Below are 17,480 nucleotides of genomic sequence, written 5' to 3'. Positions count from 1 at the left end.
AACACCCTGGGAGCCCTTAGGGGGAAGGAATTTACCCCCAAGTTACCTGGGATCCCAAAGACGGGACAGAATAAAACAACCCCTGTATTTTCTTATCTCCTGGCTGGGAGCCCATTCTGTAGATTGGAGACAGTAGACTGTGGTCTGCTTGCCTCGTGGCAATGTCCTACACCCAGGCACAAGACCTCCCCCCCCCTTGGGAAAAAGGGGAGGGTGGGGCACAATTTTCTTATGTTTTATGAGTGAAGACTTAATAAAGTCTTTATATACAATGGTCTAGCAAAAGGAGGCATTTGTTGTTTCTTTGAACACAAACTAAGCTAACCTAATTAAACACCAAGATAGCATTATTAATAAAGGTGCACAAAGAAGAGTTGGTTATTACACAGTATCAAAGGAAGGAGCTGAGCCACAGTTTTTGGGACAGACTTCAGCTCTATTCAACATGTGGGACTATTAAAATATTAGTAGGTCCATGGCATGATTAGGCAGATGATACAAGGGGATGTTTAATTGCCGAATTATTTCTAGAAGAAAAGTACATTTCCTATATGTTTACTGAAATTAGTAATTTTTCTCATAGAAAAAGACCTCCACATGCAACAGATTTGGGACTTGGAAATACGTATTTCCCTCTAAATCGGATTCAGGACAGAGGAGCTGGCCATATCTTGTTTTCAATCTCAGATGGCAACAACAATGTGTGTTTCAACCCTCTGGAGGCGTAACTAGGGTAGAGCTTGAGAGGGCAACTGCCTGGGGCGCTATGCCAATGGGGGCCCAAACCAGTCACTTCCATCTTCCAGGTTCTCCCTGAAGTAGGAGATGCTGGCATCTCAAAACTGGGTACTATTAAGTTCTGGAGAGACAGTTTGGGAGAGTTGCAGATGCATAACTAGAAGCCCTGGCAGAAGCGGTGATGTCACAGTGATGATGTCACAGGTAGAAGCAGTGATGTCACAGTGATGATGTCACAATATCACACCATGGCCTTGTGCATTCAGAACTGGTCACTGACAGTTCAGTTTGGGAGAGATGCAGAGGCATAACTAGAAGCCCAGGAGTGATGTCATGATGTGGCACTGTGACGTCACTGCTTCCACCTGTGACATCATCACTGTGACGTCACTGCTTCTGGTTATGCCTCTGCACCTCTCCCCAGCTGAATGCACACAAGACCATGATGACGTCACAGCAGCCACCTTTGCTGCGGCTTTGCAGAGCTGGGATGCAACTCCCGTCCTCGTCCCTGCACTGTTTGCCGCCCACCCCAAACTCCTCTTGCGGCTGCTCATCCCGTCAGGCACCTCCTTGGACACCTAAACCCGTGAAGCCCGCAGGCCCCCCTGCATGATCGACAGCACAGGAAGCCAATCCGCTGTTCTCCGCCCTTCGTGGCCGGCCCAATGGTGGAAGGGGGGCGGGACTTCCGGCGTCGGTTGCTAAGGCAAGCACGTTTCTCTCCCTAACAACCGGAGGGAGCTGGTGTTTGGAGTCGAGGTGACGCAGGTGAGCGCGCGCGAAGGGGCCCGCTGCGGTCCCTTCTCCAGCCCGCCAGGGGGGCGCCCGGTGCCTCGCTCGCCGGAGAGCCCGCGACCCGCACTTGGGCAGCCTGGCCCTCGGCAGCGAGCGGGGAGTCCCGTGCCGGCACTCCGCCCGGGAAGGGCCGCTCCTGCCGCCGGCAGCCCTGCGAGCTTCCCCTCCCGCTGGCCGCGTCTGTGCCGCACGCGGGACTGCGGCGTCTCCTGGGAGCCAGAGGGCTGCAGCAGCACTCCGTTCAGGGCTTGGTTGGGCTTACCTGCGAGTAAGCCCCGTTGACTAGAATGGGGTTTACTTCTGAGTAGACATGCAGAGGATGGGGCTCTGAGGCTGTAATCCTGTCCACACTTTCCTGGGAGGAAGTCCCATTGACTGTAATGGAACTTACTTCTGAGTAGACATGCAGAGGATGGGGCTCTGAGGCTGCAGTTCTAGCCACACTTTCCTGGGAGTAAGCACCTTTGACTATAATAGGACTTTCTTCTGAGTAGACATGCATAGGTTTGGGCTCTGAGACTGCAATCCTCTTCACACTTACCTGGGAGTAATCCCCATTGACTGTAATGGGATTTGTTTCTGAGTAGACATGCCTAGGATGGGGCTCTTTATCACCCTATTTTTGACACCATGGAATGGATGGTCCTCTGCCTCTTTTCAGGCTTGGGGTATGAATAACGGTGTGCCCCAGAGGCCCTCTCCCACACCATTAGCCTTGGAATGTGCTCCAAAGAACAGAGTGCCCTCGAACATGTGCAGAGTGCATTTTTCTCAAACCCTGAGTAGCCACAGCAAACTCTCTTGTGTCTGTTGCAGCTTGGAAACAGGCATCCAGGTCAGTGTTTCTCAACCAGCGGTACTCATACCTCCAGTGATACTTGAGCTGTGTACAGTGATATTCACAGACACCCCCCCCCCCATCTCTGCTGTCTGGCAGCAAGACCAGCAATGCAATTAACAGGCAGTGGTAGGAGGCTCAGCTTGGTAGGCAGAGCTGCAGAGTGCACTTTTTATGTGCTCCAAAAAGACCTCCTGTCTGCCCTGAGCCTCTTAACCAGTGTTTGTTGCATCATGTCTGGCCTCCCAGTCCTGAAGTAACTGGCGATGACATTTTCGCCAGTTACTTCCGGTGGTACTTCCAATAAGTGGACCGTGCAAAGTGGTACAGTGCAGGACAAACGTTGAGAAACACTGTAATAGGTTATGAGATGAAACTTCTTAGAAATAAAAAAAAAATCTGGGTATTAGTTCTTTTCTTGCTATTTTGGGTCTTTTCTTCTCTTGCTGATGGCTGGAGTGCTGCAAATGGGAGTCATCAAAAGTTTGTAATATTAGGAGATACTTCTGCGATAAGAGGGTAACCTGATGTCATGTAGTGGCTAAGAAACTGAGCAGTGAATTTGGGACTCCCTTGGTTTGCCATGAAGTCACTAGGTGGCAAGCCACTTCCTCCTAGCCCCAGCTACAATAGGGGGAATTATAATAATATAATACATCACCAGGCCTGAGGAACAATGTAATATTGGGGGTGTACTATCATCCTCCAGACCAGAAACCAGAAGGGGACCTTTAAATGAGGAAACAGGTGGCAAAGAGGGACAGGGTTGTAATCATGGGGGACTTCAATTATCCTCATATTGACTGGGTCAATTTGTGTTCTGGTCACGAAAAGAAGACCGGATTCCTTGACATGCTAAATGACTGTGGCTTAGAGCAGCTAGTCATGGAGCCCACCAGAGGACAGGTGACTCTGGATTTAATATTATGCAGTACCTGGTTAGAGATGTCAGTGTTACTGAGCCGTTGGGGAACAGTGATTATGCTGCGATCCGTTCCGACATGCATGTCGGGGGAAGAATACCGGGCAAATCTCTCACAAAAACCCTTGACTTCCGACAAGCGGACTTCCCTCAAATGAGGAGGCTGGTTAGAAGGAGGTTGAAAGGGAAGGTAAAAAGAGTCCAGTCTCTACAGAGAGCATGGAGGTTGCTCAAATCAACAGTAATAGAGGCCCAGCAGAAGTGTATACTGCAAAGGAAGAAGGGTTCCAGGAGGGTGCCCGCCTGGCTAACCAGCCAAGTAAAGGGCAAGGAAGCTTCCTTCTGTAAATAGAAGTCTTGCCCTAATGAGGAGAATAAAAAGGAACATAAACTGGCAAAAGAAATGTAAGAAAGTGATACGGAAGGCCAAGAGAGACTATGAGGAACACATGGCCAGCAGCATTAAGGGGAATAATAAAAGCTTCTTCAAATATGTTAGAAGCAGGAAACCGGCCAGAGAAGCGGTTGGCCCTCTGGATGGTGAGGGTGGGAAAGGGGAAATAAAAGGAGAGACGGCAGAGAAATTGAATGAGAAATTCTTCACGGTAGAAGACCTTGGGCAGATATCGCTGCCCAAACGGCCCCTCCTGACCAAGGAATTAAGTCAGATAGAGGTTAAAATAGAAGATATTTCAAACCTCATTGATAAATTAAAGATCAATAAGTCAGCGGGCCCTGATGGCATCCAACCAAGAGTTATTAAGGAATTGAAGAATGAAGTTGCTGATCTCTTGACTAAAATATGCAACTTGTCCCTCAAAACGGCCACAGTGACAGAGGATTGGAGGATAGCAAATGCCACGCCGATCTTTAAAAAGGGAAAGAGGGGGGACCCGGGAAACTATAGGCCGGTCAGCCTAACATCTTTACCGGGTAAGATGGTGGAATGCGTCATCAAAGATAGAATCTCAAAACACATAGACGAACAAGCCTTGCTGAGTGAGAATCAGCATGGCTTCTGTAAGGGTAAGTCTTGCCTCACAAACCTTTTAGAATTCTTTGAAAAGGTCAACAGGCATGTGGATGCAGGAGAACCCGTGGACATTATATATCTGGACTTTCAGAAGGCATTCAACACAGTACCTCACCAAAGGCTACTGAAAAAACTCCACAGTCAGGGAAATAGAGGGCAGGTTCTCTCCTGGATTGAGACCTGGTTGAAGACCAGGAAACAGAGAGTGGGTGTCAATGGGCAATTTTCACAATGGAGAGAGGTGAAAAGCGGTGTGCCCCAAGGATCTGCCCTGGGACCAGTGCTTTTCAACCTCTTCATAGATGACCTGGAGACAGGGGTGAGCAGTGAGGTGGCTAAGTTTGCAGACGACACCAAACTTTTCCAAGTGGTGAAGACCAGAAGTGATTGTGAGGAGTTCCAGAAGGATCTCTCCAAACTGGCAGAATGGGCAGCAAAATGGCAGATGCACTTCAATGTCAGTAAGTGTAAAGTCGTGCACATTGGAGCAAAAAAATCAAAACTTTAGATATAGGCTGATGGGTTCTGAGCTGTCTGTGACAGATCAGGATAGAGATCTTGGGGTGGTGGTGGACAACATAAGAACATAAGAAGTTGATGAAAGTGTCGACCTAGTGTGTGGCGGCAGTAAAGAAGGCCAATTCTATGCTTGGGATCATTAGAAAAGCTATTGAGAACAAAACAGCTAATATTATAATGCTGTTGTACAAATCTATGAAAGGCCACACCTGGAGTATTGTGTCCAGTTCTGGTCGCCACATCTCAAAAAGGATATAGTGGAAATGGAAAAGGTGCAAAAGAGGGCAACTAAGATGTTTGCTGGGCTGGGGCACCTTCCTTATGAGGAAAGGCTACGGCGTTTGGGCCTCTTCAGCCTAGAAAAGAGACGCCTGAGGGGGGACATGATTGAGGACAACTTCTGGAGGAAAAATCCATTATGGGTTACAAGCCATGATGTGTATGTGCAACCTCCTGATTTTAGAAATGGGCTATGTCCGAATGCCAATGCAAGGGAAGGCACCAGCATGCAGGCCTCTTGTTATCTGGTGTGCTCCCTGGGGGATTTGGTGGGGCCACTGTGAGATACAGGAAGCTGGACTAGATGGGCCTATGGCCTGATCCAGTGGGGCTGTTCTTATGTACTACTCACAGAGTTGTAAGAATATCAGAATAATGCATGTGGTGTGCTTTGCACACTTAGAAAGCGCTATACAAATGCTATTAATGACACTTTTGACATTGCTTTGACAGGATATGGATTGCACATTATGGGTAGATTCAGACCTGGAAGCTGTGGAGTAGACCAACTGAAAGCTTCCTGAGTGTGGTGTCCCTAATTGCATAGCGAGGGAATACCAGTTATGCAGTTAAGCCCAGCAGATTTTAGCTTGTCTGAATCCATCTTTTAGAATATCACGCATAAGAGTTGCAGTAGTCCCAGTTGTGGCCAGGAATCAACCACGCTTGTGTATGCTGATTATCTTTTCCTCTGCACAACTTTCTTGGTATTTCAGTTCCAAGGTAATAACTTTCCTTTGGCTTTGTTCAGATACTGCACAGTCATCTTGGCATAACTGCTTCCCATGGGAAGACATGTGTTGCTATGGTCAGTAGTTACCTTATTTTTTGCACTTTTTCATGTGATCAACTTAACATACAGTGTCTCAAGACTGGGAATAGTAACTGTTTCAGGGGAAACTTCTCAGCTAGGAAGTATGGATTACAAAAATAGAAACTTGTCATATTAGTAGAATTAGGGTGCAATCCTAACCCACTTTCCAGCACCGACACAAGGGCAATGCAGCTTGAAGTAAGGGAACAAACATTCCCTTACTTTGAGGAGGCCTCTGTGAGTGCCACCCAACTACAGGATACAGCACACGTCCCATTGCCACTGCTTTGCCAGTGCTGGAAAGTTGGTTAGGATCTGGGCCTTGTTGTATGATGAAAGATATTGGGTTCTTAAAAATGAAAACTAAAGATATATGCTAATATAAAATTGTAATATCAAAGTATATGCAGAAGTTGCATATTCAAAACAACAAGTTGGATTATTTAAAAGTTCAAAATGGTATATCCTCCATTATTGCCCTCAGCCTCATATTCTGAGGTCCTGTAAAATCACTAGCACTGTTAGTGCGAGACTAGTCCAGCTGCCAATAACAGTTGTAGTCCTAGAAACCATACCCAAATTAGACAGTATGATTTCTCTGTGTGGAATATTGTCCTGTTTCATTATCCAAACTGCCGTTGTTTGAAACACCTAATTATCTAGACTCAATATGTGGATTCCATGTTGTTCTCTTCTGTTGTAGCTCTGTATAAACAGCTGCACCAGTTACCTGGCTATTTAGATAAACAAAGTCACAATACAGATGTTTAGATTTGTGATACTGGGAGGTGGAGAATACTCCAGGTTGTTTGTTTTTTTTTTAATATGTAGGTTTGCACAGTGTAGGCATATTGTACTTTGGTATGCAGCACGGCTGTATCTCTTGATGTGTTATTACTGGAACAGTCATGGGGTGGGGGTTGCAATGTCCATTTTAATTTGGCAGTGACTATGTCAAGCCAACTAGGATCATTGCAGTTACCACAGCTCCAGCTTCCATTGTTGTGTTCTTCCATTGTTGTGTTTCATTGTCCATATTGTGTTGAGGTCATTGCAACAAAGACGTTAATCCAACCTGAAACGGATTCCTACAACTACAGCCATATATATGAGTTACTTGCACTGGGATTTACTTTCCAGTAAACTTGCACAACATTTTTACTGTACTGTAATTCTTTATTTTGTCGCTCTTAAAGGTCTTGGCTGTGTGATATCATCATTTTGTTCTACATAAACAATGTCTGTTAACTGGACAACTTGTGTTTTGTTTTCTTTTCTGTTTTTTTCTAAACAACAGAATATACTCCTTGTTCAAAAACCGTTTGACCTGAATTCTGAAAGTTCTGAGCCTGCAGTTGACTGGTTCCCTTCAAGCTGCCTCACACCTTCCCAGGTCACGGTGGATAGACAATGGCAGACACCGGGGAAGGGAAAAAAGAGGAGGCGGACTATAAAAGGCTTCATATGTTCCCACTGATCAGGGTAAGAATGGAAACAAAAGGGTATGACATGTTTTGGGGTCAGTAGGGATTAGAGTCCAGTGCCAGTGTATTCCATTGAATTTTACCCTAAATCCACATAGAAGTTATACGAACAGTGCCTACTAACCATAGTGGCTAAAGTGTCTGGGTTTATAAAAAGTATGACTGCTTACAGGACACAAAGCAGTCTTGTTCGAAAGGGAAATTCCTGTCTATTGCTCATTTCTCAGCTAGCACCATCTTCTTTCAAGGCTGCTTCATACCATTCCATGCATCTTGTAATGTGTACATGGAGAAACAGGAGTTTTTGCTTCCAGTATGCACATCAACTTGAGAGTTTTGGAACATTTGCCCCAAAAGATAGTAGTGCCCCCCATGTGCCCATTGCATAATCCTGTGGGGTTTTTTCAGACATGGTTCTACTCTCTATGTCAAAGATGAAAAATGAAGAAGTTCTCATCTTACCATGTAAGAACAGAGAAGGACCTGCAGCGTAAATTTGTGAGTTTATTTTAAAATGTTTCTTGCTAGTGCAAGTCAAGAGGCTTACAATAAGTCAATCTTTAAATAATTGCAGAAATAGACACAAAATATACCTAATCATACAAACAATATCACAACAATGAGCAGACCAAAGCACCAATAAATCCCACAAGCTTAAATCCAACTGAACCAAAAACCAGCATTTAAAACATGTTAAAGTCAAGTATTGTCAGCTGCCAGATCACTGTCACCAAACTGGGCGTGATATCAGCCACTTCCTCCTGGCCAGTTAGCAAGAGAACCATGTGCAGGATGAGAAAGGTACAACGAGGCCCCAGGACTTTCAGAGGGTATATACAGCCATGACAGATCATTCGATAGGGCCAAGGTAGGAAAGTAGTGTGGTGCTAACAAGGAGAAAGAACTATAAGTAGGTACTACAGGTAGCAAGAGAAACCGAAGCAATATTTGAGCCATGCAGGAAGGCCTCTTTGAGTTTGGAGCAGTACAGCAGGCCAAACCACCAGGAAGAAATCTATGGGAATAATAGGGATATACTGGAACATTTAATAGCATATAACAAAGACATTCAATGCTTAAGACATTTCATAACGTCCTTTACAAATGAATAATAAAAACACACAAAAATTAAAGTTGTAATTATAGCAGCACAATACAAAGCCATCACCAAATGTAACCAAAGGCTTTATGCAACAGATGGCCCTTGCATAAATGTCTGAAGCTTGTGAGAGAGGAACACAAGCATATCTCTTGAGGGAGATTGGTCTGTGATACTGTGGCATCTACCAGCATTCTCTCTAAGCTGCACAACTGTGCAGCTTGATTCAGAGTTCTGCATAGCTACCACCATGGCATTCCAGAGTTCAGTGATGACAGTGATGCAGACATCATTGCCGAGCACTCTCCCTCTGTGCAGCTCCATTGGGTCTCTGCTCAGTCCTTCTAAAAATTACAGGAAATATTGGCAACTGCTGTTCAAAAGATCTGCCATATGCAGCAAGGTGTTTGAACTTCCTGAAAGGAATCCAGCCTAAGTCCAGTCTTATGCTTCTGTCATCCACCCCACTCTGTTATCCTATTCAGGACCCCACTAATTGTCAGCATGTGCCTTCCCCCATTTCTCAGCCCTCAGGAGACAAGAATTCAAATCAATGTATCTCTAAGAAGTGTTACTGTTTAAAAAATTCAGATCCTTCAGTAGGTGTTATGTTGGTTACTTTAGCATAGGCACATCTGAATGCAGACAGTGGGGCTTTTAATCACTGGTGTTGCTGTTGCTGCCTGATATTCCTATCAGTGAAGATGAAATGGGGAGCATGGAGCAAGAATCCAGTGTACATCAGTTCTGTGTCTGACTTGGAGAGATTTATTGCTCCAGGGTTGTCTTCAGCACAAATTCTTAAGAATTCTTTTATTTAATTGTATAACATTCCAGTGTTCTTCTTACTGGGAGGTCCTTATAGGTCCAGCAGCCAATGTGTATAGACTATTTGGCCATGACAAATAGTCATGTTGGTCACGTTGCCGGGGTTGCACCACGAGGAAGCAAGTCTACACTACACCCCATTATTAAAAAATATTTATATAAAAATAGGCAGTACTCCCTTCTTCTTTCCATTATCTAAAAAACCTGCTTGGTGGCAGAGGAACTTGGTGGTGCAAAAACTCATTCACCTCATGGAGAGCCAGGCTGGTGTAGTGTCTCTGGTGTTGGACTTGGAAGGTCCATGTTCAAATCCCTGCTCAGCCATGAAGCTTCCTGGGTGACGTTGGGCCAGTCACTACCTCTTGGCTTAAACTGTGGTTGTAGTGAGGACAAAAGGAGGGAAGGAACCATCTACAGACCCCCCTGAGCTCCTTGGAGGAAGGGTAGTATAAAAATGTGAAAAATAAAATCACTCTCCTGAAGTTCTTCTAGATGCCTGCTGTCTCTTTCCTGTCCCCAGCCAAAGGGAACAGAAGAGGAGGTGGTAGTAACGTTTGGTCACCTGTTAGCAGATGGTGCTGAAAGAGTGGGTGGTTCTGCTGCCACAGTTGCCAATATCCTTTTTTTGTGTGTGTTTCCTTCCAGCATTCAGACATGCCAGAGGAAATGAGAGTAGAGGCCATGGAATTATGTGTCACTGCATGTGAGAAATATGCCACCAACAATGAGGTATCAGCCAGCCCTGAAAAGTGTATGCTTGATGACATCTTTTCATTTCTTTCACTTATGTCCCTCCTTTACTTACCATGGAACTGAAGGCAGAGTACCTGGTTCCCAGGTGGTCACCATCCATCCAGGCAGTAACCAGACCCCCAGTTTGAAGCTTCAGCAAGGTGACTGTATCATGTGCCCTCAGACCATGCCTTGGATCATACACCCAGTAACCTCCAGTTGTTTTTGACTGCATTTTCTAGGCAAAGGTAACTGCGTTCGTAAGGTGAATGATGTTCTTCCACGTGTTCCTATATGGTGTATGTTATTATAAACCATAGCCATTCTAGCTATGCTAGTGCCTTCTTTTCCCTTTACCTGCTACTGATATTGAATCTCATTCTGTAAAATGGTAGCAGTGGACATTGAGGCACTAAAACATCCTGTGTAAACAGAAGCAAGCAGTGCCTGCCACTTTTTCTTCTAAAATAATAGTGTGAATTATGGTCCCTAAATTGATGATAGGTAAGATCTGTGGCATTAAATTCTCACTTACTTTGTGAGAGAGACTGTTTCTGGGGAAGACAGTTTCCTCTTTTGTTCCAAGTGTCAAGGGAACAGCATGTGTATAACATGAGGACTAGGAAAATGGCTTGAGTTTATGGTTTATTAACACATTTTGCAAACAATACAATCAGCCTTTTGGCCAAATGGCTATTCTACAACAGGGGTCATGGTGTGTCCTGCACAGCTGGAGAAACCCTAGGCTTATTCTCTAGTCACTTCTATCACCTTCAGCAACTTTCTCTTATTCAGGTTTTGAGGTTTTGTTTTGAGAATGGTATGGAAATATCTTTCATTCACCCACTGAGGGAGAATGTTTCAGTGTAAAGGAGAGGGGAATCCCATTCTCTTGTCTTGCTCTTTTTCAGAATATGTCCATTAACTCCTTAAATTCAGGGGTCCTAAATTAAATCATTACAACTATGAGAAGAATTTAGGTATAGCTGTGATGCTTCATTTCTTTGTTGGACTTCCACATACAAGCAACTGAAATATTCATCATAGCTTGTTGTATCTTTCTGCCAGATTATTGATCTTTTTATAGATTCTGCTAAGAGTAGGAGCACATGAGATGCATGAATACATTTCTCTAGTTTTAACTTGCTGCTCCTTCCTTTTCCTTGTTTTCTCTCCCCCCTCCCCCCTTGTTGGATCTTCATTTATCCTTTCAGAGTGCTGCGAAGATGATCAAAGAGACAATGGACAAGAAATTTGGCTCCTCCTGGCATGTAGTGATTGGTGAAGGCTTTGGATTTGAGATCACCCATGAAGTGAAGAATCTACTCTACATGTTTTTTGGAGGCAGCCTAGCTGTCTGTGTTTGGAAGTGCTCCTGACAGAGTTTCTTTCTATCCAAGCTTACCATATGTGGAGACTTTTCAGACTTTTCCTTGGTTTTTTGTACAATTTTAAAGGGCAGCTTTATTTTTAATATTAAAATATTGGGCCTCTTTCTTATTTATACACCAATTTTATGGAAAATATTTAGAGTGTGTATGTGTGTAAATCTTTTGAGCTACCTAATCTAGCTCATAGCTTGTCTGACTGATTTTACAAGTGTGGGTTTTTTGCTTAGAGGTGGGATCGTGCACGAGGGAACAGGGTGGATGAGTTTAGGGAGCACAGTTTATGAAGCCATACATCACAGGTGATGGAAGAGTGGAGTTTTAGTCCAACCCCATTGCCACCTTCTCCTTGTTTTCCTCCAACCCTACCCGCTTTCTGGGAGAAGACCAGAAAAGGCAGCTGATTGCCCTCTGCCAGCTGCCTGGTTTTGAGAAGCATGTGTTCCTGCTTGAGAAACCTAACCCAGTGGACGGTTGCTAGGATAATTGCCCTTCCACCTCCTCACTACACCTACAGAGCACTAATATAACTTGTTAAGCATATGGCACACAAATAAGAGTATTTTACATAGCATGTGGGTGGGGTGGGAGTGTCATGATGCCAATATGGTGTATCTTGTTTAGAGATTGATAGTGGGAAGCAGCTCCTTCTGAACTGCTAATTTCTCAAGCTTTCAAGTACAATTGTTCTTCCATTTTGTAGAACCTAATAATGCTATTGCAAGGGGATTGATTACTGACATAAAATGATCCTAATTGTATTTTGTATATGGCTTAATTGAATTTGGAGTGTGAAAGGGACTTTTTACAATAAAAAACTTTTAAAATTCACCGGCATTGTCTGGAGGGTTTCACTTAGTTATCTTGTATACATATACATTAGAAAAGTATTAAGAGCCGCAGGCTTCTGATGCCATGATATGTTGTTAAAGATGTCTTGTGAATTTAGTTTTGATACATCAAGTTTAGGAAGTGGTTCTTTGTATGACCTCCTTGACCTTCAGGAACTGCCGTACAGTTGCTACAAACGTAAGTGTCCTCAATGGAACATTGCACTAGGTAAGCTCAATAAATTATGTTCAGGGTCTGACTGATTGTCATATTCAGGATCTGATAAAGAATTTCTGCCTAGGTCAGATAGTGAATGTGAAAAATGTGTGTTTTCTGCTTCTGCATTTTTTCAGTAAACTTAAGGTGATGTACATATGAGTCCCACTTCCAGGTTCATCTTCATCTTGGAGTCACATTGTTGCTTTTTGGTATAGTGCATCATTTACTTGAATAATTGGGAGATACTTGTAATATACTTGTGGCATGCAAGTAGTTTGCTGTGCTTTTGATTATGTATATTGAGCTTTGGTCCTTTCCAATGCTGCCTTCACCCTCATCTGACAAAATATCTGCATGATAAAGTCAGCGTACCGCACCAGACAGTGCCAAATTTGTACCACTGACAGATTCACACAATACTAAAACAGCAGTTTGTGCAACTGAGCCAACAACCACCAACACCCCTCTCTCTTTCAGATTGCAAATCAATATTCCCTGGATATGCTCTCTGGATGAAAAGAAGATCCAAACAACTAATGAATGAATGGATAGCATCACTGATGCAATGTTCAATACCACATCACTTAGAAGAGGTGTGTCAAAACACCCTTAAGGGAGCAATTCCTTGTCCATTTGCTGTGGAATTGTTGCACTAAAATAAATGAGACATCAGTGATTTATCCCTTGGGGAAGGGAAGGATAGTAATTATTTACACATCTTTCCTATTTGTTACTCCTGACCCTTTACCAAATTGCATATTGATATGAGAGAGATGTATCTGTGATTACAGGGCAAGGCATTGTGGAAGAAAGGTAAGAAATCCTCTAATGAATATGGAATTTGTTTCTATCAAATATACCTCTTGCATCTATTTTTGGAAACACCTCCATACATCCAGGGTCACACATTTTATGTTGCTCATTATTTCATGTGCAAGGGTCAGACTGACCCACAGAAATTAGGTTATCAAGGTTGGTACATAGCTCAGCAAACCATCTCATGTTTACTTCTCCCATCTCTTATCAGCATCCAGTAGTCATGTGGGATTCAGCAGGGACTCTGTGACCTGCATGAAATAGCCAAGGTCAGCCTAATATGGTCCACCCCCAGCTCTACAGTTCATACCATCCATTGGGAGATTTTTAAAAGCTTCATCCTTCAGCAAGTGAAGGGGAGCCAAAGTTGCCTTTGACTGTTTCATTTCCTTTGCAGTCCTCAAAGTGAGGAGTGCTCCTACGTGTGTGTTCCCTATAAATCCATCTCTGAAATGGACAGGTGGAGGTTTTTACCTGATCTTACCATGGTGTGTTTTTTTTTGTCTTCAGTTTTCCATAGAACAATGCCTCAGTCACAGATGGGGTGGTGGTCAGTCAAGGAATGAAATCTACTGACATCAAAGTACCGTGAACTCTCATGATTGTGAGGCCCTAGGGCCCTGGGATGCCATTTTAAGGTATGCACCATTCATCATTTGCTTTCCCAGTGTGAGGGCCATGAGATCATGATGTTTGTCACTGGGCTTTATATGTACCCCATGGTAGCAACAGAAAGATCTGCCTGAATGCAATGCCCTCCTTGTGGACTGTGAGTGTGACTGATACGTTGCTATCAAGGGATCAGGGGTTGGTATCTGAGTGTTGCACTGCAGTGATGTCATGGCAACCAAGTGCACTGCCTCATTGCCTGGTGTGAAGGACAGGCTTTGAAGCTTGCTCACTGTCTTGTCATTTTGCTGTAGGCTCAGGCCCAACTCCATGAAGAATCTTGCACTTAATAATTCATGCCAGCATTGAAGTGCTGCAGAGCCCCAGGGTTGCAAGATTGCAGCTTAGGTGCATTTTGGCTTCATGCCGTGGCACAACATCAGTCCTTCTCTACAGGGGGCAGGAAGACAATTTTGGTCAAGTATACTGCCACTTGAAGAAGGTATTGCACACACCACTTGTGGGTTCAGGATCAGTCCCTACCAATGTGATGATAAGATGAAGGAAGACAAGATTCCATTGCTGACAACCCTCTTTAGAGATCTAGCTGTACTATGCAGCAAGAGTGGCAGAAATAGCTACCTGTACATAGAAATGTCTCTCTCCTTAAGCACATTTTCACACATGAAGCTTAATATTGCTTTTGTGCTCAGATCAGTCTGCACTGCTTACCCCAGCTGGTGTATGTTCCATTTCTCTTCTATGGTCTGACTTGCATCAACAATATTCACATATGACACAAATATAACAGGAGTGGCTCAAAGGCACTTTTTAGTATCCCATGCGAAAGATGGATGCCTGCTACCCTTTCCCACAAAAGCCACCCTAAGCAGTTTGTTCCGATGAATCAAAGGAGTGGAAATGCAAGTGAGTTGCTTTTTCTCTTCCCTAAAACTGGATACATTCCGCAAACAAATCATAAATTATGTGGCTGAAAATGCAAAAGGCCTCCAACTTGCACTTTTAAGTCCAACAAATGTTTTTGTACATCACCTGACAGTGTCTTCTTCCAATGTGTTTGTGAGTGTTTCATCATCATTTACCTGGAAGCATCCTGTATGACATGGGTAGACTTACCATAATTGTTAGAGTTAAAACCAGGACCAGTTGGTGTATCACAGGGCACGATATAAATAAAAGGGGAGCTATTCCACCAAGGCTGCAATCCTATCCACATTTACATAAGAGTAAGCCCCATTGACTATAATGGGCTTACTTCTGAGTAGACATGCCTAGGATTGGGCTCCAAGTGTCCTATTTATTTAGCAGGCAGGGTAGAGAGATGGGGAAGACAACCCTGTTCCACCAAGGGAATAAGAGGGGCATAAGAAGGGGTTGTGACTTGGGGGTTGGCATATTTGGGAAGGAAGGGAGCCATCTGCTCCTAGGGCTGTGGTGTGTTTCTCTCAAATTTTGCTGGGAGTTTCTCACAGCCATTTCTACCCGCCCTCCACTTGTTGTCAAGTGTAAAGTGGATGCCAGGCCTAGACTGTCAGCAGGCAGCATGCAGGGAAAGGGAAGAAAGTGGCTGTGTTCCAGGGGTGGAAATGGTCACTCGGATGTGGCACCTGCCTTGCCTCTTGCCACTCAGAAGGGAGGTGCTTGGGTTCTGTGCCAAATGAGAGCAGGCCTGCCTTAGGCAATGCCAAGGTCCAAGCTGTGGTGCTTCCCCCCCCCCCGCACCCCCTGGCCCGCTGGGGGAAGAGACCAGGGTCAGTCAAAGAGGGACCCAAGCTGAAAGAGAGAGAGATGACTCTGGGGGGAGAGATGAACCTAAGGGAATGAGGAGCAGCTCCTGTGTGAGTGGGGGGGGGAAGCAAACAATCTTCTTTATAAAGTGGCACCATTCTCCCTCCTCATCTCCTTGGTGTTCACACTCACCTAACAATGTGTCCATTCCCTCCATTGTGGTTTTGGTGCCCCTTTTTAAACGGTGCCCAGGGCAAACTGGGACAGAGTTTCAAAGCAGGCGGGATGCTGGGACAGTGTTGCTAAACTGGGACCATCTTTGTCAAACCAGGACATATGGTGACCCTAGACACAGGTACTGTAGACTGTCTAGTTCACTAAAACTATACTGGGGTTGCTACAAAAGGTAACAACAGAGTATGATTTTATCAGCATGTCCATAGGTGAGAGCTAGGTAGTACATACTTTTGTTTGTTTTGTTTTGGTGAGAACCCCATGAAAACATATATTGGTAACTTGTCCAGGATTGCAGCCTGTATTGCTTCAGGGTAATGAATCAGATATGTTTTCAGTGTCCATGTGTCATGAGATGAATGTCTGGCCCCTTTGAGCAAGACTTGCCTCAGTTCTGAAATATGGGCAGCAATAATAAAGAATACCACTGAGCACATGCAGAGTGTTTCACCACAGCCATCCCCCTTGGATGTGGGAACAGCAATATGGGGTGCAGCTTTCAGGCAGAGTTTAGGCCCTGCCACCTCTTATTTAGGGAAAACAAGCAACTATTTTCCTTGAGAGAAAACCCACTCGAACCAGCATACACTTGCTTGAGCCATTTGGGCCTCATGGAGTCAGCACAGGTCCCTTAAAGAAAGTGTGTCCTTGCCAAAGCAGGGTTTGAGGCAGCCATCTTGACCAGAAAGCTCTTCTTGTGCCAAGCCTCGAATCCGAGTCCATTGCTTCAGCAGAGGCTCAAGGGAGGAATAGAATTTACTTGGTTTTCCCTGGTCGTGATACTACTGCAGTGCAAAGAAAAAAGAAATACAGTGTTGTCAGAATCTGGGGCGACTGAAAATGTTAGCTGGAGACAGTTACTAAGCAACAGTCACACCATGGGACATGAGCGAGCATAGAAGTCATCGTTCTCTCAGCAGTTCTCTCAGCAGCTCTGGGTGTTTGTATATGTGAGCGAGGAAGTGAATCTGTCACAGTGAATGTGTGGCTGTATGTCATGAATGGCATACAGGAGGTGAGAAAGTGACTTTCTTGCAAAGAATATGAGGCTGTGTGCCCATATGGGCCACATCCATCTCTCTCAGGCAGAGTAAGAATGGTCAATGCAAAGATGAAAAAGGGCTCCCTTTGGACTCAGCCATGAAGCTCAGTGGGCCATCTTGTGCAGGCAAAGTGCTACCTTACTGGGCTGTTGAGAAGCTAAAATGAGATAACTTCACCTAAGCTGCCCCAAGCTCCTTAGGGGAAGAGCCAGCTGCAAATGGAACCACCAACAAATATATGATTCTCAGAACATATCTGATGAAGCTGGTTATGATGGTATTAAATAACATTAAATAATGTGTCTGATCTATAGGAGGCTGAAGGGGGACATGAAAGCCACAAACTTAGGAGCTCCATCTATATCACAGTTCTCATATAACTGAGAGCCATAAAGCAGGCAGCCATCTCACTACATAAATCTGTCTTTCCCTTTATGCTATCCAGTCAAGGTGCAAGGAGAGAACAGCAGCTCTGCATTCCACAAATCTTGAATATTCTTCTACTGC

General features: G+C 44.5%; 1 protein-coding gene across 2 annotated transcripts; it reads left to right on the top strand.

Annotated features, from left to right (window-relative positions):
- Window positions 1-1,419: 1,419 nt before the first annotated feature.
- Window positions 1,420-12,303, top strand: DNAL4 (dynein axonemal light chain 4). Of its 2 annotated transcripts, XM_066634191.1 has the most exons (5): window positions 1,488-1,509; window positions 5,879-5,935; window positions 7,239-7,423; window positions 9,998-10,081; window positions 11,299-12,303. In XM_066634191.1, the coding sequence occupies exons 3-5, from the start codon at window positions 7,352-7,354 to the stop codon at window positions 11,461-11,463; spliced, it is 321 nt and encodes a 106-aa protein (XP_066490288.1). In that variant the 5' UTR covers window positions 1,488-1,509; window positions 5,879-5,935; window positions 7,239-7,351; the 3' UTR covers window positions 11,464-12,303. The 2 variants fall into 2 exon arrangements, with proteins under 2 accessions (XP_066490286.1, XP_066490288.1); XM_066634189.1 differs by lacking the exon at window positions 5,879-5,935 and having other exon boundaries at window positions 1,420-1,509.
- The last annotated feature ends 5,177 nt before the right edge of the window (window positions 12,304-17,480 follow it).

This window comes from Tiliqua scincoides, chromosome 7, assembly GCF_035046505.1.
Source record: "Tiliqua scincoides isolate rTilSci1 chromosome 7, rTilSci1.hap2, whole genome shotgun sequence".
Lineage (NCBI taxonomy): Eukaryota > Metazoa > Chordata > Lepidosauria > Squamata > Scincidae > Tiliqua > Tiliqua scincoides.
The sequence above is the reverse complement of the archived record's forward strand: the minus strand, read 5'-3'. Positions and strand labels throughout refer to the sequence as shown.

Excerpts from the sequence above, each read along its gene's own strand:
- DNAL4 (XM_066634189.1), top strand. The coding sequence starts at position 7,352 with ATGGCAGACACCGGGGAAGGGAAAAAAGAGGAGGCGGACTATAAAAGG. Across the intron at positions 7,424-9,997 it reads ATATGTTCCCACTGATCAGG|CATTCAGACATGCCAGAGGA; the intron begins GTAAGAATGGAA and ends GTTTCCTTCCAG. Across the intron at positions 10,082-11,298 it reads AATATGCCACCAACAATGAG|AGTGCTGCGAAGATGATCAA; the intron begins GTATCAGCCAGC and ends TTATCCTTTCAG.